At 36.0% G+C, this 26,565-nt stretch overlaps 1 protein-coding gene across 1 annotated transcript in view; it reads right to left on the bottom strand.

Annotated features, from left to right (window-relative positions):
• PIK3C2G (phosphatidylinositol-4-phosphate 3-kinase catalytic subunit type 2 gamma) overlaps positions 1-26,565 on the bottom strand; it is a 417,122-nt gene that overhangs the window by 32,534 nt on the left and 358,023 nt on the right. The window contains exons 29-30 of the mRNA XM_012559647.2: positions 16,915-16,990; positions 4,583-4,677 (exon numbers count right to left, since the gene is read on the bottom strand). Of these exons, the coding sequence (XP_012415101.1) occupies positions 4,583-4,677; positions 16,915-16,990 (171 nt within the window). The remainder of the gene's footprint in view (positions 1-4,582; positions 4,678-16,914; positions 16,991-26,565) is intronic.

Raw genomic sequence — 26,565 nt, 5'->3', positions numbered from 1 at the left:
TCACAAGTCACTTGGTGTCCAGTACAGAGCTCACAATGTATGGAGAGTACCATTTAAGGTGTATGTAGCTGCTTGGGAAATGTTTCTCAAAGTGTGGTCCACGGACCGCTTGCATCAGAGATGCCAATAATAAAAGCAGACGTGAATATCCCAACCCACACCTACAGAAATCAAAACTGCTAGGAGTTTGGGCCAGTAAACTCTATTTTAAAAACAAGAACCCTGGCACACATACATACACATGAAAATTATAATAATTTTTAAAAAAATTTAGTTAGATTTTAGTGTGTGTGCTTAGCCTAGGGTTCTTGTGATTGACTTTCTACTTCTTTCTCCCGTTAATTTCTATATAGCAACTATTCTCTCTCATTTTGTGTCTTATGAAAGGATTGATGAGTACCAAATTTGAGGTGTTTGCTGTTTTCTTTGACATTACTTCCTCCTCCTTTTAAATAACTTATTATTCTGTTACAGAATAAAACTCTGATAGTATGGGTAGATTCAATATCAGAAGAGAGTCTGCCATCCTTATTGATTACTTTATAGAGGCTTCTAGAATGCTCACATTATGGAGCAGGGGAGAGTAAAACAACTCTAGAAATGACAATAGGGAAATCTATGATACCAGGAGAAAAATGCATAAAAAGACTTTGTGGAAGTCAAAGAAAGAGCGTGTTTTATAGTGGACTACATGGGAAAATGCTAGAAAGAGAAATTTTGAAACATTTAAAATACAAACCATTTTTGTATGTTTACTTATCATATAAACTGAAATATTATTTTACAAAATCTTCTACATAACTACATTACTTCATCAATCTCTATTCACTAGAGTAAATCATATTGCACTGCTTTGAAAAGAAAAGAATTTCAGCAATTTTGTTTTAGCTTGTGATCTCACAGGAGGGAAGTAATTCTTAGCAAAGCTTCAAAGATTTAATATAAGATAAACAATTCTTTTCATCAAACTTAATATTAAGTATAACAGAACTGCAAGCATAATAATTCATTTTAATATTAAGATCAAGCAAAACTTCTTTAGTCTGATTAGTTTGGCATGTGAAAATACTAAAGGCTCAAAAAATAAATAACAATTAGTTAAAACTAGAAATTGGCAAAGAAAATATGTTGAGAATTTATAGCTAGATTTTTCTGTTATTTATATTATAATGTCTTCAGATAAGCAGAAAAAATAAAATAATCATTTAAAAGAAGCTATAAAAAATGCAAGGCAGGAGTACTTTGTTGTGATGATGTTTGGAAGGTGAGAAAGATTCTAATTTTTAGTTTTCCATATCAGAAGTAAGCGGACATTCTTTCATTTAACAAAGCCTTCACTGAACACCTACTATGTACTTGGCACTGTTCTAGGCCCTCCGGTTACAGCGGTGATACAGGGCAGTGGAGAAAATAAAGTAGGAAAGAAAAATTGGAAGTGGCAAAAGGAGAGGTGGTATTAGTTTTGTATATGGGAGTCAGAGAGGGTCTCGCTGAAAAAGTGACAGTAAAACGGGTCATTCAGAGCATACGGATTGAGCCATGAAGAATACTGTGCCATGAACTTGGAGAAGGGCATTCCATATAAACCAAACAGCAGGTGCAAAGATCCTGGGGCAGCAACACATCTACCACTTTCAATACAGAGCAAGGAAGTCACTGAGGCTGGGGTGGAGTGACTGAGGTCAGTATTAAGAGATTGGTGTGACCTCATAGGTCATTAGTAAGAGTACATTGGCTTTCATTATAAGTGAGATGAGATTCCTTCCCCAGAAAGATATGAAGAGAGGAATGACAGCATCTGGTTTTATTCTCAAAGGACAGCCTGCGTGCTGGGTGGTTGTTGTTAGTTGCCTTTGAGTCGATTCTGATTCATGGAGATCCCATGTGTGCAGAGTAGACTGCTCCATAGGGTTTTCGAGGCTGCAACCCTTGGGAAGCGGATTACCAGGCCTGTCTTCTGAGGAGCCTCTGGGTTGGTTCAAATCACTGCCTTTTGGCTAGTAGTGGAGTGCTTAATCATTTGCATCACTGAGGGATTACAGCTGCTGGGTTAGGAAGAGATTATACGGAAGTGAGAGCAGAAGCAGGGAGAACTTTACGAGGCTACAGCAGTAATTCGAATGAGAGATGATGGCGACTTGAACCAATGGTGACATTAGTTGAGGTGGTGAAAGATGGTGGGATTCTGGATTTATTTTGAAAGTAGAGCTGACAAAGTTTGCTGGTAAATCTGATGTAGATTATGAAAGAGAGGCATGAAAATGACTCTAAGGATTTTAGCCCGAGCAGTTAGAAGGATGAAGGAGCTATTTACTGAGAAGAGAAAGATTGCAAAAGAAGCAGATACAGGTGAGTAGTAACTGAAAGTTTGATTTGGGCCATATCATGTCAGCAATGCCTATGAGATTTCCTCTAGAGTTTTTGGGTAATCATTTGTATATAAAATTCTGTATTTCAGAGGAGAGTTTCAAAGTGGAGTTATAAATATGGAAGAGAAAGACATGTAAGTGGTATTTAAACGCACAAGGCTGGATGAGATCACTGAGAAAGTGAGTGGAGTGGAGGAAGAAAAGAGAAGAGAACTAGAACTGAACTTCAGGGCATGCTAATGTTAAGAGGTCAGGGACAAGAGAAGAACCAGCAGGTAAACCGAGAAACCGAACTGCAGAAAGTGTTTCTTCATTGTTAATAGCTCTCTTTCTGAGGGCGTTGGCATGGTATCGCCTCTAGTGACCCTAAGTGGTTTTTCACTTTTGGTAGGTTCCATCTGGACATTTGCCATTTGTCCATTACTTGATCTAAATCTTAAACTCTTGCTCTGGTTCACTCACTCCCCTCCCTTGATGCCTGCTATCACAGACTTTTTGAATTTTCTTATTGGTAGTGCAACTTCATCTGAGTGTAAAATGCATTTTTGAAAACTGTCAGAAGTAATTTGGGGATTCATCTGGTAAACAAAATGGGTGACCAAGTTGGTTAACATTGCTTTTGATCAAAAGTTAGGCATGGTCATACAGTAATATCACCAAGTTTACTGCACGGTTTATATGCAGAATCTGAAAGCAATTTCAACAGACGTGCTCTAAAGTGTTCCGAGCAATGACAACATTCCCGGAATAAATATAGAGTTTCCAAGAGCACTGTTTTCAAGGCAAGCAATCATATATACACCAACAAGCTTTGTTAAACTGATTAACAATGTTTCTTAAGATTTTTATTTCTTAAGATTTTACTACCAGTATTTCTCAATATATTAATATATGTTTACAGATGCTTAAAGTTCATGTACGTGCATATAGTCATAAATAATAACCAACTGAATCTTCAATTCCCAACCTAAGAGTTCTTAAATAACCGCTATTCTCATTTAATTTGATAATCTTATGAAAAGTGACTAATAATTATTTTAATGTATAAAAGGGTCTGCAAAAAAAATTAAAAAATATTTGCCCAGATATTACAAAAATTCCTGACTGAGAACAATACTACAGATTTACAAACTAACATCCTCAGTTGTCTGGCTAATACTAAATTTGTAACTGATACAGTCCCAGAAAATTATGGCAACTATTTGTTCACTGAATAGCTATTTATTAAGTTCTAGTATGCTCTGGATGTGCATCATGTTGAGAAGAGTCTGCCCCTTTAGATTCTTCCAAGAGCATCCTGACAGATTTACACGCATAAAGGACAGAGTTAGAATAGTGCTACTAATTTTCCCCACAGTGATGCTGTCTCCTGCGGGATTACACCGTGTGGAGGATATATTTTGACTCGACTAAAGGAAGAAGTGAAGAAACGGCAAGGCTCAGAGTTGGCTAAGTTGCCCATTTTACCCTTTTCTGTGTGCTATATCCAGACTCAGATAATTAATCACTTACCCTCTGACACAGTAAGCTCCCTCTTGTATTTAATGACAATGCCCAATTGTCCTCCTTACTTCTGACCTGACCCATCCTTGGGGAGGAATGGGTGTGATCAGAGACAGAAGCTTTTGTTTTTCCTTAGAGGCTAACTACAGATATTATTCTAGGTTCTGGGGATACAAAGATGGGGTTTTTGTCCTCAAAAAATTGAAATATACATGAGCAATTACATCAGATATGTTACCTGTTACGGTGGTGCAAACTCAAGGTACAGTGAGAATCTGGGTGGAAACCCTGTGAGTTCCTGGCTTCACAGAGAAGGTGGTGACTCTACCCAAAGGGATGAGTTAATTATCCACCAAGTTCAGCAGGATGAGATACAAGCAAATTCTTAGGACCCAGTCATTTTCTTTTAGCACTTAATCCTCTAGCTATCCCTGCTTTGTCAGACTTTTTTCACTAGGTTTTTTTCTGACACTTCATTTCGAATAAAGTCTGATTTTTCTTCTAGAACTTTTCCTACGAAATAGTTTACAGCCTTTACCCCAAGGATCACACTCGTACTGAGACAAACACATCGTAATTGGCTCAGTTTCTCACTTAAACTTGGTCCCTAGACCCACTCCTCTTACTAATGTTGACATTAACTGCCTAAACGAGGCCAATAATTTCTAACTGTAAGTTTACATGTTTCTCATTATACATAATGAACTTACAATGTTTTTCATATGTTTCACTAGTATTGTCAGCTTCGTATCCTCATACGATATGACCAACTGCGCCTTAGGCTTCTCATCAGCAAACTTCTCACCTGATAAAACAACAGAATTTCAGTGAGTTACACTGGAAGTGACTCATCACAGGACAAATCAAACATTTAAAGACTAACACAGGACCAGTGAATAATACGCAAACGAAACACATCAGGAGCCTGGGTTGGCTAGATAAAGGTGGGGACTGTCTCTCATCATCCTGAACCAACTCTTCCTCTAATCATCCTGAACCAACTCTTCCTCCTAGCTCCCCCTGTTTTGGTTTTGATTGCTAGTATTATTTTCCCAATTATTTAAGTTTGAAACTTCAGCATCATTTTTTACTCCAGTTTTCTTGTTAGAGTTCACTATAATCAATTTAAAGCATTAGAGCACAAACTTAAAAGTGTGGGTTTTAGAAGTCAGCCAGTTTGGGGTTCAAGTCCCAGCACTGCCACTTATGAGTGTCATCATGAGTAAGTTCATCAATATTTTGTAAAATGGAGATAGGAGTTAAGTACTTCAGGATAGTTGCGATAACTGGTGTAATTCCCCAATGCATCACACAGGAAGCTCTCAATAAATGTTTGCAATCACTAATAGCCATTCTCCATATATCTGTGCTCATCTCTTCCTTTCTGTTCCACAGCACCTAGCTCAAACTCATAGAAACCTTTTGCTTGAACTATTGGAACATCCTCCTGCCCTCCTCCACAATCCACATCTATTAGTATGCAATTATCAAAACAATCTTCCTACAGCAACTTTTATAAAATTACTCTTTTGATCAGAGAATCTTTCATAGATTTCCATTGCTTATGAAGAAAAAGCCTACATTCCTCAGCCTTGTATTGTTGCTTCTTATTAATATGTTTGTTTTATTTCCCACTATAATTCTATACTATAGTCCACCCTGGTGGCATAGTGGGTAAGTGCTACAGCTGCTAACCAACAGGTCAGCTGTTCAAATCCACCAGGCGCTCCTTGGAAACTGTGGGGCAGTTCTACTCTGTCCTACAGGGTCGCTGAGAGTCGAAATTGACTCGATGGCAACGGGTTTGGTTCTTCGGTTTTTGGATAGTCCACGTGTTCAGTTCTACAAACACACTCTACTATAGTGAAACCTGCGAAAGCCGGAACCTATGTAAGATTGAAACCTGTCAGAGGAGGAAAATTCAAATATTTTCCACAAAAATGAGCAATACAAAAGTGATAAGACTGCGCTCTGTCAAAGGCGGAAAACTTGGGAGACCTGGAAAAACAAGGCAGTCCTGTGGAGGTCTAACTCTCACAGGTTTCACTGTACTCCCTTCTGTCAATGGAATATTATTCCCTTCATTTGAAATGACCTCTTCCCCCATTTTTGGCTATTGAACTTTCAGCTTTAATTCAAGGCCCAATTAAAATGCAAAATCGTTTCTATGGTTACCTTCCTCTGGACTTCTCTAGTATTTATCACTTAATATTCACATGCTGATTATTATTTTACATTCCTCATTTTGCCTAACGGATTAAAATCTCTTTAAGAGTTTACTTTTTTTCCTGTATCCCCATAGGATATGAGTCGGTTTTTGCTCCGTAAAGTACCCACTAAACATTTATTTAATAACAAAAGTAGCCTCAATTTTCCATTTGAGTAACATGTATCATCATTAAAACGAGGACTTTGGTTTTTCAATTATAAATTTCTAGTTTATAGCCTAAGGGTTAAGCATAATTTAGTTTTTCTAATATTTCCCTTGATAATCTCCAGCTGTATATATTCTAAGTGAATTTAGAGAGAAGAAATTTATCAATAATAAGAAATTTGGCAAAGTTATATTGTAGGTTCATGGTGGTCCATATTGTTTTCTGAAGGTCATTCATGATTCTTTAATCCTCTCTAACATTTGAAAATTAAACCTAAGCAGTATGTTTTCTTCCCCAAAGCCATTTACATGTTTACTAAAGTAGTTCATACATTGCAAGTAGATAACATTGATTAATTTTATTTTTAATAATGTGAAATATTGACAGTAGAGTGTTTCCCACAACTAAAATGGTAATTATGTAAATATAATAAACCTTCTGATAAAAATATCTCAATAACAATGACTGAGAGACATTGTGATTTAGAGATACTATGAAGTAATTCTGAGTGTAGTACTGCATTTCATAATAAAAAATTGTGGCTGAAATTTTGGTATGAGTATGCTAAAAATGCTGGTGACTTTGTGATACAAAATGAACACTATTTTTTAAATAAAAAGTGAAAGATTATTAAATAGAAGCTCAATGTGTTTAATCAAATGAATTTTAATTCAAAGGTAGGAAATAATAAATGTAGAATTAAAGGCAGTTACTTGAATTGACTGGAGAGTATATTCCACCCTAGACCTCATATGTAAAATTAGTATTCATAGTATCCATCAAAACATGCCAGAGTTCAGAAACCAGTAAAAATTCAGGCCACTAGAAAGTCTTTGCAGTCAATGTAGCAGTAGTAGAGATACTTAATATTTCTAGAGCTCTTTCTGTGTGCCAGATGTTAGTCCAAGAGCTTTATGTACGTTTATTCACTAAATCCTCAAAGCAAATCTATTAAGTTTGTATTATCTCCATTTACACATGAGGAAACTGAGGCTTAGAGAAGCAAACAGCTTGGTCCTAGTCATGCAGGCAACAAATGACGCGGGATTAAATGATCTCCAAAGCCTATGCTCTTGAACATCATGCTGAAAAGGGGCAAAAAGGGGCCAACACTAACGAAATTGGTTTAAATGAAGAATCCAGAGTGGGAGAATGTTGAGAATAGCTTCATATGGATAAGAAGACGCTACAATATTTCAGTCTTCTACTTCAGGTTAGTATGGGGACTCTGGCCATGCTTAATCTACCATTTATAGTAATTTCGAAGAACTTTTAAAATATTAATGCTTCTGAGGATGATTGTGTTGAGATGCTTCAATGCATAGCACCAAAACAGCTAGTACACTGTTTATTATGCATAATGTAATCTGCATTAACAACAGCATTTTCAAAGTTTAACTTTTTTAGTTGATTATATACTTACATGATTCAAAAATGAAAAATTATTTTAAAAAGTATACAGTAAAAAGTCTTCCTTCCATTCCTAGCACCTATCCATCTAGTTCCCCATTATTATTATTATTATTAATTTTGTTATGCTTTAGTCCCTCATCATCATTGTATTAGTTTCCACACATTCCTCTAGTTTTCTAAACATCTTTCCAGAGTTTCTCCATATAAGCAAAGATGAGTAAGTATTCTTATCTTTCTCCCTTTGTGCACAAAAAGCACAGAATATTTATTATTATGCACATAGATCTTGGAGATATTTCCATATCAATAAATACAGAACTTTTTTTTTTTAAAGTGTAATTTCATTATATGGACATACCATACTAAAACAATTCCCTATTGATGATCAGGTGGATTTTTTCCAATCTTTCATAGAGACTACAAACTATGCTGCTATAAATAGCCTTGTACATGCCTCATTTTATACTTGTGTACAAATATCATAAATTTCTAACAGCAGAATTTCTGGTCACGGCATTATTGGCTCGACAGCAATGGGTTTAGGGCATTATCATTTGTAATTTTAATAGATGTTGCCAAACTACCTTCCATAGAGATTGTGCCAACTGGCATTGCCGCCAGCAGAGTATGAGAGTACCTGCTGTTTCCTAACTAAGCTTGATAATTAAGTTTTTGGATTTTTGCCAATCTGATGGAAAAAAAATGTCAGTGTAATTTTAGTTTGCATTTCTCTTATGAGTGAGGTTGAGAATCTTTTCATTTGTTTAAGAGCCACCGTGTTTCCTCTTTTGTGGATTATTTTCATATTCTTTACTCAGTTTTCTATTGGGTTGTTGGTCTTTGGCTTACCAATTTCTAGAAGATGGTTATATATGAGGTAATCAGCTCTTTGTCTGTAATGAGCTGCAAATATTTCACCCATTTTGTCATTTATCGTTGCTTTTTTCTTTTTTGACTTTGCTATAGTGTTTTAGGAAACCCTGGTGGTGTACGGATTGAATTTGAATCCACCAGGCGCTCCTTGGAAACCCTATGGGGTAGTTCTACTCTGTCCTATAGGGTTGCTATGAGTCGGACTCGATAGCAACGGGTTTGGTTGGGTTTTTGTATACTGTTTTATGCCAGGCAGAATTTTTAATGGCTTCTGGATTTGAAGTCATAGCTAGAACAGATTATAAAGGAATTTTTTCATGTTTTCTTTGTCACATTTATGGTTTCATTACTTAATTTAAAATGTTTAATCCATTTGGAAGTTATTCTGGCATATAGTGTAAGGTATGTTATCTCAACAGCACTTACTGAATTTCCCCACTGGTTTGGTTTTTACTAAAGTCCTGAATGCATCTGGCTCTATTTATGGATATTTTATTTGGTTCCATTTATTCATGTACCAATACCTTACTGTTTTAATTATTGAGGTTTTATAGTATATTTTTTAAATATGGTAGGGTTAGTCTCCCCTCATTACTCTGCTTTTGCTAAGTTTTCCTGGCTTATCTTTTCTTTGTTCATTTTTCTCTATGAACTGTAGAATTAGTTTATCTAGTGAAAAAATAAATCCGTTAGTTAAAAAAATTATCCTACATTTCAAAATAAAATTAGAAATGTCTGACAACTTAAAATGTTCAATCTTCCTATCCAAGAAAATGGTACATTCTTCTATTTGCTCAAGTCTTCTTTAAAATTCCTCAGTAGTGTTTTAAAGTTTCCTTCATTTGGTTTTTACACATTTTCTGTTAGATTTATTCCTAGATATTTTCTTTTTTGTTGTTATTGTAAATTGGATCTTTTCTTCTACTATATGTTCTAACTAGTTGTTATCTGTATGTATAAATGTAATAGATATCTATGCATCAATTTCCAAGTGAAACTTTATCATTTGCTATAGATTTTTAGTTGATTCCCAGTTTTCTAAGTATACAATCATATTACTTGCAAACAGTGTTAATTTCGTCTTCTACTTGCCAAGATTTATGCTTCCAATTTTTTTCTGTTACATCTAGTCATTTAACAAATTGTTTGTTGAGTATCTATTTTTGACAAGGCACTGTTCCACGCTCTTGAAATAGAACAGACAAAATTCTTCTCATGGCATTTATATAGCACCAAAGGGAGATATTAAAAAAGCAACATGGATAATAAATGAGTAAAATTTATAATATGCTAAATATAATAAATGGAAAAAACAAAACAAATGAAAAACCTACCAACCAACCAACAAAAACCAAGCAAACAAAACAATACCTTAAAACAGAGTAAGAGCATTGGGAGCTATCAGGATAAAGGGCAGGTTGCCATTTCAGATGGGATGACCAGGATAGTTCTCACTGAGGTGAATTTTGAGCAAAGACCCGAAGGAAGTGAAGGAGTGAGTCATATGTTGGATAATATTTTCAGCACAATGTAATCATGATGATCATGGGCATCCTGCCTTATTTTACATTTTATATATTTTAGTGGGGAATGCTTGTCTAGTGTTTTCCTGTCATGCTTGATGCTGGCTTTGGAGCTGAGATAGATCTCATGTTAAGACATTATTCATTTATTTGTTTTTGAGTCTTTTATCAAGAAAGTTTGTTGAATTTTATTAAATGTCTTTTCAGGGTCTATAGATACATGACCATGTGATTTTTCTCCTCAACTTTTAATATAATATGTATTGTAGATATTATGTATATTACTAATATGGAAACATTCTTGCATTTCTGGTCATGGTAAATGATAATTTCTTTAGAGTACTGCTATATTATTTTGGCTAATATTTTATTTAGAATTTTCCATTCATAATCATAGGTGAGACTGGTCTGTGGTTTCTCTTTTGCAATCTTTTTAATCCTCGAAACTATTGGTAAAAATGTTTTATGTGCTTCATAAAAATAATATGAAAGAAGTTCTGTATTTTTCTCTGTTCTGGAATTGTTTAAATGACAAAGAGATTAGGTGATTTTTAAAGGTTTAGTGGAATTCTTCTGGAAATCATTTGAACTTTGTACTTTTTTGAAGATTCTTTTTTTACTTTTTGAAGTTTTTTTTTTTTTTTTTTTCTATTTTATCAAACAATCTGTTTAGAACCACCTTTTCAGGGGTTGGTAAATTTGATTTTCCTAGGAAACTATCAAATTCAGAGAGGCTTACAAATTTATTATTATAGAGTTGAACAAAATAGTCTCTTATTATCCTTTAATTTCATCTGTTTCTGTGGTTAGTTCTTGCTATTGCGTTTGTATTTTGTGTACTTGCATTTTCCCCTATGCTTTTGCTTAGGTTAGCTAGTGGCTTATTTATTTTATTGTTTGCTCTTTAAAGAAAAACACATTTCTGAATTTATTTATTAGTCTACTATTTTCTGTGTTCTAACTCATTAATTTCTACTTTTATGTTCATTCATATTCCAATCATCTCATTGCTTTATCTTTTTCTCATAGTTTCTGATATATAATACTTCATTATTTCTGTTCTTTGGAAATTTTATAATTTTGGTTTGTAGTTTCTTTTTGACCCAAGAGTTGTTTCAAAGTGATTTTAAAAAGATCAAACTTAAAATCTTTCAGTTTTCTAAAATTTTTATTAATTTTCATTTTATTGCATCATGATTAGAGAATATTATTTACACTAGTTCTACTTCTTAAAAACTATTGAAACTTTTTTGAAGCCTAATATATAAACTGTTTTCATGAATGCTCCATTGACAGTTGAAGAGAAAGTACATTCTTTATTTTAAGGATAAACAGCTTGATGTTAGTTAACCAATTCTGTCTTATTAATTTTGCTGTTTAGTTTTTCTATGGCCCTCATTTTTTTCCACATGCTCTGTTATAGATTGAGAGAGGTGAATTAGAATATCTGATTGCCTGTTTTGTGTATTTCTTTTCGTATGTCTTATAATTTCTGCTTCACGTATGTTGTTGCTATGTTACTTGTATGTCGTCATAATTGTTCATATCTTTACTGAGATACACTCATTACCTTTGAAGGTTCTGCTCGTTGTTTGTTGTTGTTGTTAGTTGCCATCAAGTCAGTTTCGACTAATGACTACCCCATGTGTGCAGAGCAGAACTTTGGAAGCAGACTGCCAGGCCTTACTCTCAAGGTGCTTCTGGGTGGGTTTGAACCGCCAACCTTTTGGTTAGTAGTCCAGTGCTTAACCATTTGTGCCATCCAGAGACTCCGCTCCTTGCTTAATTTAGTAGTTTTTGGTCTAAGTTCCACCTTCTCTTTATTGAGATTATGATTTCTGATTTCTTTTTCTTTGCATTTGCTTAATGTACCTATGGAGCTATGGTGGTGCAATGGTTAAGCACTTGGATGCCAATCAAAATGTTGGCAGTTTGAACCCACTTAGCAGCTCTGTGGGAGAAAGACTTGGCAATCTGCTCCTGTAAAAGTTTACAGCCTAGAAAACACTATGGGGGAGTTCTACTGTGTCACATGGGTCTCTATGAGTCCAACTCAAAGGCCCATAATAACAACAATATACTTATATTTATCCTTCATTTTCAATCTTTCTAAATCACTTTGTTTTAGGTGTGTTTTCAATATAGTATAGAGCTACAGTTTAACTGTTTATTCCAACTGGGAAACTTTTTTTCCTTCTTAATAGATGAGTTAAGCCTATTTACATTTGTTGATGGAACAGGTAAGTTTCCTCTTAGTTTTGTCTTATTATTTTGTTACATGTTTTGTTTATATGGTTTTGAGAAAATCTTTCCCTAAGCGATTTTTAAAAATTTTATGTACTTGTGATACTTAGGGAAGTTGTAATTTTTGTTCTAGTGGTTACCTTTATTTAATATACTTAAGAGTTTAATTTCGTCAGTATTTTTTCCTAGTAGAACCAAAGATAAAATTAGTATGCATCATATTCCTTACTCTACTGTAGTCTAGTACCCAATTATATTCAATGTTGTGATCTTTCTTAGTGCTTCCCTAACACTGTATTAATTATATTTAGATTTTTTTTTTCACTCCATCTGTTAAGATTTCATTGACATCCTTTGACACCCAGCTATTACAGATGTGGTGACTGGAAAAACACCTCTACCTCTCATCTTCTTTCCAATTTTTCCTTCCCAGCTTAGTCACAAGCAAATGTCTAAAATAATTTTATAATTAAAAACAAGGAATTATATATTAAAATATAGAAAAACGTGTAATATGTTAAAGCTGTCAACTGAAACTTTGAAAAACAACTTAATATAAGTATTTATTTCTAAAGAGTCCAACTCTCCCCTTTTTGCCCTTCCATATCATTAAAATGTAAATGTAAAATGTGGGTACCATATTTCAACCTATAGCTAAATAATCTGAGATCTGCCAGAGCAAGTAGCTAGTATATTAACTGAGACCCTGCCATGAAGACCTTATTGTTTCAAGTTCCCTTTTATATTAACATCTCAAATTGGAAACAGTGATGTGAGGTAATGATTGAAAACTCGTGTTTGCAATCATTTGTAACTATCAATGGAGTCGAAACATGCTTATTAAGTCTCATCCTCTTAAACCTGACAATTGTTCTTTTTGATCATATTCTGTTCCATTACCTATAGTATTATTTCTATTCCTAAGTCTATCTTTTGCGTATCTGAGCAATAAAATATATTTTTCTGTATTAGTAACTATTCACACTTGTGTGCAGTGGTGGAGGATAGCTAATTTTTTGAGGGGGGAAGGTACCATGAGGCATGGGAGCTATGTTAATATTTGGGGAGTACCTGTTACCTGTTGCCGTTAAGTCGATTCCAACTCACAGTGACCCTACAGGACAGAGTAGAACTGCCCCATACAGTTTCCAAAGAGCAGCTGTTGGATTCAGACTGCTGACATTTGGTTAGCAGCTGAGCTCTTAACCACTGCGCCACCATGCCTCCATTTGGGGAATAGAGAGACTTATATCAATAGGGAGTTAAGGAAGAGACATTTAACATAAAATCCATCAGCTCTCTGGTTACTACCTTGGTTGGTTCTAGTGTCCAGAACACTTGATGTGACAGTTAGTAAAAAATATACATATATATTTTTCCAGGCGATGCCTCAGCAAAATTCTAGTAATGGGGAAGCCTTGAATTCCTCGTGCCAGGACATTTTCACATGAAGTGAGGATGTGGGTGGAGTAGCATGATTTTGGTTTCTTCTCTCTTGCTGTTTTTCAAAAAATGACAAGAGAGTGTGGTAGAGAATATCAATGCATCTTCCACGGTTGCTCTTTCTATCATCAATCATTTATTCAGTAATAATTTATAAGCATCTAGAATAATCCTGACACCGTGGGAGGCCCTGGGGACACGATGGTGCACCACACAGACACGAACTATATCCTCACAGATTTCTAGTCTACACACTAGCATACAAGCCATAGTCATTGTTGCTGTAAGTGTTTTGAAGACAGAGAATACAGCAAAGATCACTGAGATTAAGTCTGAAGAATGTATAAAAGGACGGAAAAGGCAAGACAGGTGTCAAGTAGGCCAGGTAGAGAGAATTGTATCCTTTAGGTATTGAGAAGTTTGATTTAGTTGAGGAACTGGAAAAAGGCAGAAATCAAGATGGGAAATGGACTGACATTAGATTGGAAAGAGAAATTGGTGGGTGCCAGATCCTTCTAGGACACCATAACAAGGATTTTGGTATTTAACCTAAGGGCAGGACTAGCTATATAATTTGTGAGGCCCAGTACAAAATGAAAATGTGGAGCCCCTTTAAAAAAAACAAAAAAACTATGAAGACTTTCAAGACAGTGACAGCAAAATACATAATTCAAGCTCAGCTCTTTCTAAGTGCCATGCCCAAGTTCATGGAACCGGCACTGGCTGAGGGGAATGGAGAGCCAGGAAGAGTTTTACGTAGAGGAGAGAGATGACCGGGTTCAAACTTTAAAAAGATAAATTCTTCTACTCTTCTGCTACGGAGCTCTGGCCGCATAGTGGTTGACAGCTTGGCTGCTAACCAACAGGTCAGCAGTTCGAATCCACCAGCTGCTCCTTGGAAACCCTATGGTGCAGTTCTACTCTGTCTATAGGGTTGCTATAGAGTCGCTCAATGGAATTGACTCAACGGCAATGGGTTTGGTTTGGTTTGGTTCTACTAAGGCATGTTTTCTTAGTGGCGAAAGACAAAGGAGTATCAGCATCTCCCAGATGCGGGGTTGTCAATTGTTACTAATATAATCTTTATATGTCACATGCCAAGATAGACTGGTATCCTTTATCCATCTTCTTTATTAGTAGAAGACAGTACAATGGTGAAGTCTGGGGTTTTTTCTTAGCATAATCCTGCATAAACCAATATTTTAATACATTCTTGAATTATTTTATCTTGTGATCATTTAACAATGTAAGCTCAAATCGTCAACTGACAAGAAAGTGCTTAAAAATAAATACTGTCCTTCTTGCTTAGAATCGTCTGATATTCTCTGTCAAAAGTATTAAGAATTCAGAAGTATGAAAGAGAAAGTAATTTAAAGGACACAGGAAGGAACAACTTCCTGCTAATCCATGTTTGTTGTAATGACTGACATATTCTACTTGGAAGAATTGCTCTGTTGTTTCAAGATAATAGGCTGCATTTTGTATGCAGTTTATAAGCTAAAAATATTGAAAATCAAATCTTTTGTCCATCTTTGCTGCTAAAACAAATGTTGAATATTGTATGATATGTTAAGAAATAAGGAAACCAGAAAAAAAATTATCAAGTAACCATTTTAGTTTTTGCAATAATAATCCAAGATTTTTTGTGTGCATATGCATTTTAAACAATTTAAAAAGAAATAATACTATCAGCAAAATAAAAAATTTGACAGTGATTCACTGTTTAATTTTTTTAAACACAGGACAGCAATTTTCTTGAGAGATTTCAATGACAGAAGTAAACTTAGTACTCTCCCCTACCCCTTTATTTTAAAGTCTAGTACCTCTAGAATTTTTCTAATTATCAGTATCATTATTTTATTTTATACTGTGGTCATCATCCTTTTTTAGCTAAGTGCTATAAAATTTAAGAAATTTCCTTCTTTATTTAATATTGTTTGTGGTTTGGCTATATAAAGAAAGCATCAAAAACAGAAATATCACAGATGAGTAAAGTGTGGGGGAAGGAGTGATGTACCAACCTCATAATTAGAATCTGTGAGTACGGAGCAATGCATAGTGGAGCAGCGGGTATTTGATTTAAAGTTACTTTCAGTCTAAGGGGGAGCCCTGGTGGTGCAGTGGTTAAGAGCTTGGCTGCTAACCAAAAGGTTGGCAGTTCAAATCTGCCAGCTGCTCCTTGGAAGCCTCATGGGGCAGTTCTACTCTGTCCTATAGGGTCGCTGTATTTGACAGCAACGTGTTTGGTTTTTTGGGTTTCAGTCTAAGAGAAGAAGCAAAGTAGACACAAATATAAATACGTAACTTAAAAAAACAATTATACAACCTGATCTGGCTGTTCAGAGTTATACATCTAAGGGGTAACTAGGTTCTCAGATCACAGCAGGGACGGTAGGATGATGGGCCTAATTTTTAAAGGTAGAGATTTAGGAGGTGTATGCAGATAAAATAAAATCTGGGAGTTATAAACAACAACAACAAAAACAGGGATGAGGTTTGGCATTATGTGTTTTCAAATCTTAGATGAGATAAATACAGTATCAGTTATCTGCAGGCCACTGCTTGGAACGCAATTCTATTACGAATATTTAAAATTAATAGAACATTCAAAATGAGTCTGCCAATCTAGGAGAGATGATAGAAAAGTTAATTAGAATTAATATACATTTGGCAGAGAACAGGAAGGATAATTGTGCGGTACTGGTTTTGGAGTCTGATAATAAGAAAAGATTTTGTGAAGGAGGTGGAGTAATTGTTGCACTTGAAAAGATAAGAGTGACTGCTGGATAATTCACAATTATTATTATTGGGTATATTTATTCTGTTCCTATCTAAGACGTGGAGTAAGCTCCAAAATTTAGCTATAGGGGAACATAGGAACTCTGTTTCTGACATGCGATTCCATTTCAATGCACAATGAATTCAAATAAGTTAATTGTGTGACATCAAGAACTTATTATAATTGGACAAACTGATCTGGGTTTAATTTAACTTTAAGAATTCTGAGGGGTTAAAAAGTGTTGGAAATGGTAGAAAACACTCGTAAAGTCTTACTCTCCAAAGGAGAATTTAATTTGAAAATTGAAAAAAAATTATGGTTGAGATTTTTTTTAAACACAATTCTATTGGAACTCAATAATGCCACATCATAAAAATGGAGATTTTACTTGCCTGGGTTGACAAATGATGATTCTTCAACTGTTTGTTGTACAGGGTCAGCAAGGAAAAAACTAATAACACGGTCACTCTGAAAAACAAAACATTTTACAATATCTTGTTTATTATTTTTCTTCACTATTATATGAAAACATTGCCTATACAGATAGATTATTACTTGATTATGGGTGAATAGAGAAAAATACATCAGCAAGTTTATTAAGTCCATGCTATAATTTTATCCTTCGTTAAAGTTGCTTATGAAGATGAAGGTCTGATTACGTTTCTTCAAGAGGCTCAGGTATGCTCTGCTCTTAGAGCTCACCATAAATATTTCCATTCATGAATTTTACAGTTATGCATGAATCATACACCTCTGTTTTCTAGATAAGGTGTACCCTTAGACAAGGCTTTCCGAAAAGAATTGCTCTCAGTAGCACTTGAATGCTTCCTTAAAACCGAGAACCAAACCTGTTGCCATTGAGTTGATTCTGACTCATAGCGACCCTATAGGACAGAGTAGAACTGCCCCATAGGGTTTCCAAAGAGGAGCTGGTGGATTTGAACTGCCAAGCTTTTGGTTAGCAGCTGAACACTTTATCAGTGTGCCACCAGGGCTCCGGATGCTTACTTAGTAAGTACCAGTTACTTCTCAAGGTTTAATTCTGCGAATGCTCGTCTAGTGTCAACTGCAACCACCCTGAGAAATGTTAGGGGATATTTAGAGAGAAAAAGATGTGTAGGGTAATCCCTCTCTTTAGAATACGATTTAGTGAAGAAGGCAGATTATATTGAAAGCTTTAACAGAAGTTGTAGTTATGTATAATTTTAGCACAGAGAAGCAAGTGTGCTCCGCTTTTGGAATGATCCTACCCCAATTGACATTTAACCTGAGCTCCAAACGAATGGGCTGGTGAATCTGAGAATAGCTTCTCCTTAGTGATGTTGGCACACTTTTTGTTTTAAGCCATTATATAATCAAAGCAGCCTTCATCATGAGACCATATATTATTATCTGAACAGCACCGCTGAATAATTATTTTCTCTGATTATTACAGGCTTGATGCATAGTAGCTGTCAACAGTGCCTGACAGTACTCCCAGTCAGCCCTCCCTCTCTCAGTCATTGCGTTGGAAACCTTCCCCAGGAACCTTAAACTTTCAACTCTGGCTCTCTCTCTGCTGATGACTTTGGTTCCTACTTCAGAAACAATAAAAGGCAGATGGAAATTCCTAAACTTCCTGCCATAAATTCTTTCTCTTTCCTTCCTGTTTCAATGGAATAAGTATCTTTCTTACCATCTAATAATGATCCCTTTATCTGTGTCCTGGATCCTTTTCCTTCCTGCCCAGGAACCTTGTAGAATATGTCAATCAATACTTTAGCATCTGCACTCTCTCCCTCTGTATGTCCCTTTCTCATAAGCATAAAATATGGCCAATTCTCCCCATTTTGAAGACTAGCAAACATACTGAGTCAAACCATACTAAGCGTGTTGTTGTTAGTTATGTTGATTTGATTCCAACTCATGGCGACCCCACGTGTCAGAGTAGAACTGCTCCATAGGGTTTTCAAGCTGTGACCTTTCAGAAGCAGATCACCAGGGCTTTCTTCCAAGGCACCTCTGGGTGAGTTTGAACCACCAACCTTTCTGCTAGTAGTTGAGTTCAACTGTTTGTACCACCCAGGGACAACATACAAAGTTTGCTCTTGTCACTAGTGGCCCTTCCAAATCCTGTGTTATCTTCCTCCTTCCTGACACAATCAAACTTATGAGAAAAGTTGTCTGAACTCCACTTCCACTTCTCTAACTTCTACTCAATTTATGATCCACCGCATTCAAGTTTGTGTCACTAACTGTCCTCTGAAAACATTCTTACCATTAACTCTAACAAGCACGCCTCTCTCTGTGTCTCAAGCTCTCTCTCTCTCTTTCTAAATCCAGTGGGAATTTCCTTGGTCTTTATAGAGCCACTCCATCCTTAGTGACAGCCTCTCTTTCATTTGTTTTTATGATACTAACCTCACCTAATGTTTCTTCCGTTTGTCCTTCTCTTCTTAGATTTTTTCCAGTCTCCTTTCCCTTTTGCTTACACTGTAAGTCCTAGTACTCCTTACTTTGAGGCCCACTTCTCTCATCATTCCAACACATTCTTTTGGGTGATACTACCCCCTCCTGTGGCTTCTGTGATAAAGCACAAATCTAAACCTTTAGCCCATATTTGTCTCCTGAGCTTTAGCCCTCTATGTCAAAATACCTATTTAATGGCTCACTTGACTGACTGTCCTAAAGACAGTTCAAACCTCAAAGTGCACCTCTAAATGCATTTTCTTTCTCCTCCATTTGCTGCTTCTCCTGTTTTCCAGGCTCAAAACAGTATCTTCTTGGACTTTCCATTCTCTCTTACCCACACATAAAATTAATTGCTAAATCCTATGAATTCACCTCCTAAATATCTCACCTACCCATTTCTTCCTTCCTACTCTCTTATTTTTAGTTCCTCAAATGTGCCACGCCGTCTCACCTCCTAGTCTTTCCATATGCTTCTTTCTTTCTCTTTCCCACCTCTATCCACCCATTTGCCCAAGGTTTATCATATGGTATTTTCTCTACTCTTCCTAGTCTAGCCAGTGAGGTACCAAGAGCAGAGACTCTGTTTCACTCATTCAGGCCTAATACAGTATCTCTGCTCAATAAATGCTTGTTAATAGCAAACTAAGGTTTGTCTTCAAACATAGGATACATTGGGTTTCTAATGCAAATATTATCTATGTAACAGTTTTATGCATCATTGTAAATTAGTCAATTAGAAATTTTTATTGCTACATATTGATCTCATATGAGTTTGTTTAATAGGCGTCTACCCTCAAGAAACCTGGGTGAGATTCCCAGTTAATGCACCTCATGCACAGCCACTACCCATCCATCAGTGGAGGCCTGCATGTTGCTATGATGTGGAACAGTTTTCAGCAAAGCTTCTAGACTAAGACTAAGAAAAAAGGCCTGGCAATCAACTTCTGAAAATCAGCCAATGGAAACACTATATGGATCACAATGGTCCAGTCTGCAACTGATCAGGGGGATGGTGCAGGGCCTGGCCGTGTTTCATTCCGTTATACATGGGGTCACCATGAGTTGGGGGCCTCCTTGATGCCAGCTAACAACAACAACGACCCTCAAGAAATGGATCAATATTCAGAGTGCTGACCAAATCAAGTTGTTTTTTTTAATAATTATTTTCAAAGCTTACAGTCAAACCTGACAGTGTAGAATCTGTTGAAGAAAATTTGACCTTCTTTAGCCTTTTGACAACTAGTCAATTATCTTTCCAAGGCAACATTTTGACCTCACCACCCAATGGTTATTAAAGTTCCACAGTAGCAGAGCACAGCACAACCAAAGTGAAAACAAGTGTTTGAGCACATATGGATGGGTATAGACACAAAGAGAATGTTGACAAATTGTGATAAATGTAACGAATGTCAATGAACAATTTGTGTGTAAATTGTCAAATGGGAACCTAACTTGCTTTGTAAACTTTCACCAAAACCTCAAAAAAAAAAAAAAAAAAAAAAGGAGGCAGAATATCATCCCAATTAGTGTCTGAAATGTCACCGCTACCTAATCATTCCCTTGTGTTTACACTGTCATTTTCTTGAAGTCCTCATTTACACTTCTGGGTATGTGTGACATACTAAATACTGATTCCTTCTTGTAACAAGATTGTTTTCATTTTTGAGGAGAAATATGATCCAGTTTCAGTGGAGGGAGAAATCAATAAAAGCGAGAAAACACAGAAAAGTAATATTGCTGGACTGCAGAATAATTGATTTTTAAAATTTTCCAGACTTGGCTTTATTATGTGTATGCATCCCACATCACTTTTCAGTATATTGCACCTCTGGGTGGTTTGGGAAATTATAGAAATGTTAGTGCTACAATTGCTCTCACTGATAACCTGTCCTGGTGTTCTCAACTGGGTTTATGGTACCTTCAAGCAGTGTGACTACATTTAGTTGTGTATGTTGTACACTGCACAACTCTAGGGGCACCATCTTTACATGAACTGTGTTTTATAACCATATACAATGGGGCTCCCATATACAGGGTTGCCAGATACAGCAAATAAAAACTGAGGACACCCATACAATATTTGGGATATACTTATACTAAATACAACTACTCCTCACTTACCGACTATCTCATTATCTGACATTTTGCATTTACGACAATAGTAAAAAATCTACTATCCGACTATTTTGCACATTGATGATGTACGTCTGGCAGTAACAAATGCTAAAGTACGAGGCAAGTGTAATGCTGGCTGTAATGGCTAAGGCTATGTGTCAACTTGACTGGGCTGTGATTCTCAGTGTTTCAGTTATGTAAGAATGTAATTTGGCAGTTATGTAATGATGTAGTCATCCTCCATTTTGTGATCTGATGTGGTCATCCTCTGTTTCTGCAGAACACCAATTTTCACATAATGATCCTAAGCGAGGAGTGGGTATAACTATTTGTTATTTATCTAAAATTCAAATTAAACTGAGTGACCTGTATTTTATCTAGCAATCCTACCCATATGGGTTGTTTGGAAAACATGTGGACATTCTTTTAGTTGTCTAAATGAATGAAGGGTACCAGGGGCAATTAACAATCCTTAATGTCCTGAAATACCTAAAACATTCTCACATTATGAAGAAGAATGTTGTTTTTCTGCTTAGTTCCTCAAATAATAATTTTCCAGTTAAAATTTTTGAATCTAACTACTTCACTATAGAATTGAGAAAACTGAATACCAGACAGGCTAAGTGGTTGACTGATTAGAATTGGTACAAACAAAAGACTGATAGACTATGGCCAGTAAGCCCAGGCCACTTGAATAAATACTCTAAAAGGCTATAGAAGTGGTGAGTTCACATGGGGGGCAGGAAGGAGAAACGAGGAGAGAGCTCTGTAGGGGTCCTATAGAGCATGCTAGTTTTCTGTATAAGCTTAAAGCTAGTGTGACCTACTGATGAATCTTAAGCAGAGAAGCAGTAAGATCAGATGTGTTTTCAGAATGATAATAATGCATTGTAAAAGAAATTGTAGAAGAAAGAGAAGACAGCCAGCCTTAGAGAAGGTCATCAGCAAAATACCCTATATGCTCAACATATTGTATTCTCTGAGATTTCCGTTCTGCTTCCCCTTTAAGTCTCTAAAATGGTAATTCCTCTCCTTCCTGTTTCCTTTAAACTCTAGAGGTGGGGTAAATGTCCTAGAGGTGGGGTAAATGTCCTTCTTGCATCTCATTGCCCTTCTAACCTCCACTCTTTCTCCCTTTATAGAAACGATCTGCTTTGGATATTATATCCATTGACTATACCTTTCTCTATCCCTTGTTGCATTTGTCTACTAATCCTTGGGTCACTGGCCTTCATTTACTGCAGACTTTTAATGCTGGTGCCTTGTCACTTTTCCCAATAGGACTCCTGTTATAATTCACACTCATTTTAATATTCACACAAATCATTTTTCCCTATCTAGACTCTTTGTTCTTGAACTCTTCTCCAATGATCTTATTCTGAACTCTACTCGGTTACTCACTCCAATTCCCTTGTTCTTGTCTTGCCCAGTGATTGAATCCCTTCCATTATATTGACTTCCAGTCTCCCAGTCTATAACTACCATCTTTCTCCTTTCCAGTTCATTCCCTCTAGTCATACAACTCAAACAATCTATTGACTCTAAGCCCGTTTCACTGGTCCTCATTTCTTTCATGTTCTCACATCCCTCCTTGGCCAATTTGGATTTCATGGTCCATATTTATAATAACTCCTTTGCATGCACTCTCAATTCCATTGGCCCTCTACATTTGTTGTGCTCACAAGGCAAAAATCCCAACCCTGGTTACTCTCTGTCAATTCTGCCAACTGTAGCAGGCCTGCTAAATGTAGCTGGAGAAGAGCACTCAACCATGCTGACTGGTCTCACTGTAATCTCATGCCTGCTACCCTCAAGTGGGTTCTTAGGATTTTCTGGCAATTATACACATATTTCTCAACCATTTACTTTCCACTTACCTACAGGACTCTTTCATAGCTATTCTTGCTCCTCAAAACTCCAACACCCTTTCCCCTTCTTTTCATTGTGCCCATGCCTGGGCTTTTTGTTTGATGGAAAAAAATTCCATAACAGAAAAGAATTTTCATAAGCTCCACCAACACATCTGTCATCATACCACACCTCTACCCTTCACTCTGTTACATAATGGATTGTCTGTGCTTTAATTTAAGACTGTTTTGGGAATTTAATTCCATGTCCTCTTCTCTACTTAAGGTCCTCTGACCTCTGGTTAACCTCTCATTACTCTCTTACATCATCAACGTTTGCTTTTTAAACGGATCTTCCTATCAGCATATAAATGTGCTATGATTTATGTCAATAAATAAATTCTTGACCCACACTCCCTTGCATTATTTCCTGCTCATCTTTAGAACAAAGTTACTGCAAAGATTATTTTCTGTTTTCTATCTCAAATTCCTTTCTTCACATTCTCTCTTGACTCTCCAATTTGCTTTGTTCCCTCTACACTCCCTCCAAATTGTTCTTGTCAAATTTACCAATGATATTCACTTTGCTATGTCTATCAGTCAATTCTCAGTTCTTGAACCATCAATAGCATTTGACACAGCTGGTCATTCCATCTTCTTTGGAATACTTTCTTCTCTTGGCTTCCAGGATGCCATGCTCTTCTGGATTCCAGCCAGTTGCTCTTTCCCAGTCTCCTTTTTGGTTCTCCCTTACCTCCCCAAACTTTCAACAGGTGTGCTGCAGGGACTAGTCCTCAGATCTCTTCTGTTTTCTATTCTTACTCTAGGTAATCTCATCCGGTCTCATGACCTTGAAAACCATTTATATACTGACAATTCCAACATTTATGTTTCCAGTCTAACTTTTCCCCTGAACTCAGCTTCTCACTTGACATCTCACAGACATCTCAAATCAAGTGTTTTTAGATCCAAACTCCTAATTGTCCCTCCAAACTCTTCCCACAGTTTTCTCCATCACAGTAAACAGTATCTGATATTTAGCCAAAACAAGCTTATATGACCATGTTGTTGCTGTTGTTAGTTGCCGTTTAGTCCGCTCCAACTCATGGTGACCCCATGTGTGCAGAGTAGAACTGCTCCGGAAGATTTTCAAGGCTGTGACCTTTTGGAAGCAGATCGCCAGGCCTATCATCTGAGACTGGCATGCATCCTGACTGGTCAGTGCCTGTGCCCTAAGAGAGATGAAATATTTGGAACATTGCTCCTGTGTAACACATGATTGTGCTTGTTGTTAGTTGCCATTGAATTGTAAACTCTCAGTATATATCTGGCAAATAAATGAATGAATGATCGGAATTTGTCTAGGAGAATCTAGTTACTGGCCTTTGATATCAGTGGTCCAGAGGCATGCATTAGGCTATATAAAACGCCCTATGAGGCTGTATGTTTTTTTCTTCTCCTAGAATAGATGTATATCTAACTAATATGGGATTTTAAATGCATAATAATGGTGTTTTAAATTAAAAATACAGCCAATAAAGAACAAACTTGAAAGTCAATTGGCCAATTTTAAACTTAAACCTGCATCAGCTTATATTTTAAGTTCAGAATTCTTATTAATATTTTTGTTTACAACTTAAATTATTAAATCTTTGTAATTTACAATGACGATTTTTTCAGAGTTAATCAATTCAAAATTGCTCAAAACCTAAGTGTTTTTCCTATATCATATGGCCACATTCTTGTTCTCAAAGACTACATAAAGTACTTGCAAAGATCAGAAGCAATGTAATATAACACTGAGATCAATTTTTTATTTCTTTAAAACAGCACATTAAGAGTTCCCATTGATTAACTGGCCAGCCAACATTTAGAATTGGCTGTGAGATTTAGTTTTAGTGAGTTAAAACAATAAGCCATGAAGTGCAGTGAAAATGTGAATTTAAAAATGAATTCTCATAAGAGTTCTAAATCAAAGTTGAACGGTAATTGTATTTTATTGCGTTTTCCAAAAAGCAGCTTGTCAGAATGTCCAGTCTTTAATGTAGTTCAACCCACTATATTCATATTGGAGTTACACGGAAAAATGACACCAAGAAGAATACGTAGTGAACGTCTAAGGAATCTTCTACAACGCTGGTTCTAAAATGTCATCGTTTTACCAGACTGTGAAAAATAATCTTGGTTTTACCAATGGTACACATATGACATTTACGCTGACTGCAATGTAATCTTAGTTCCAAATAGGAAAAGAGCAAAGTGACAAATGTAGTAATTAACATCTGGGTTTAGCAAGCAGGGAACAAGAACCATATGTTCACTATCAAGGAAGGGTTTACGCATTTGGATTTATTTTGACATTTGATTTCTGTTTTAAAAAATAACATTGCTTAAACCTTAAGTGATATCATTTCTTATTTTAAGGGACTTCCAGAAATGAGTGACAATACCTAGAAGAACTAAAAATCACAATGAATATGGTTTCAAAATTTTAATAAACGGCTCTTTGTGGATCTCAGCAAAACTCAAATGTAGGTACACAATTTAAAGAAGCAAAGGGAACTCTTGTCATCACCACTATTATTTGCTTGAATGATACTCCAAACACTGATAGAATAAAAAAAGAAGCTTATACCAGTTTTGGAGGAGTCGAGTGAAGCTAAACAAACAAAAGCTAGGTAGACAAGGGACAAGGATATCTAAAGTGATGCTCACAACTTCATCAGAAGAGTTAGGGGCAGTGTATAATGGGATCTTCATTTATGTTTTTTTTTATTATCAACAGGCTCTGTGTGTGTGTGTGTGTGTGTGTGTGTGTGTGTGTGTGTGTGCATGTGACAGAGAGGGAGAGAGAGAGTAAGAGAGAAAGAGATCTGAGGTTGATGTCTGTGATTTACAGGTATTTCTATATTTGGGCTGCTCTCTATCTTTAGACCAATCTCCCAGAGACCTCTTTCATATTGAATTGAACTCTGATACTGAACTTTAGAGCAGCCTCTTTGTCTCAGTTCCTTGACAAAAGCGAGGCTGCTTACAATCAGGCATGCCTCCAGAAGAGCACATCATAATATTTGATTTTAGCAAGTTAAGGTTTTCTAGTTTCATATTCAAGCTGCATTTTCTACTTCCTTTCTCCTTCTTTTCCACTGACTGCCATATATGCTCATGTCTATATTTGTAACCATATTATACATTTATGAATAATATAAATTCCTTGAGAGTGAAAGCTGCATTCTTTCATCTCTCTAATTTCTCTCGCACCACCAATTTAAAACTCTTTTCACATGGTAAATGTTTCACACAGTAAATGTTCACTAAGTTTTTTAAATCTTTACAAAGTTAGGTAGAGTAACATAAAATATTGCTAAGTAGTTATAAATAGATACACTATAAAATCAAAAAGAGAATGTGAGTTTTACTGGATTGGGATAACAGGATTATCTTTTCTTTCTTATGCTGCCGTATGACAACTTTGAAAGAAGAAAAGTATTTTTTGTATTTTTCTAGGATCAGAGATGAGGATTATCGTAACAGGAGTGTTCAGCAAAAATATAAACTCACTTTAAATCTCTTATTAAGAAGAGGAAAGAGAACTTGTATATATAAAAACTTCCTCTGAGAAACTCATAT

Source organism: Trichechus manatus, unplaced genomic scaffold, assembly GCF_000243295.1.
Source record: "Trichechus manatus latirostris isolate Lorelei unplaced genomic scaffold, TriManLat1.0 scaffold00289, whole genome shotgun sequence".
NCBI classification, from domain to species: domain Eukaryota; kingdom Metazoa; phylum Chordata; class Mammalia; order Sirenia; family Trichechidae; genus Trichechus; species Trichechus manatus.
Note: the sequence above shows the minus strand (reverse complement) of the source record. Positions and strands in the feature narration are given on the sequence as shown.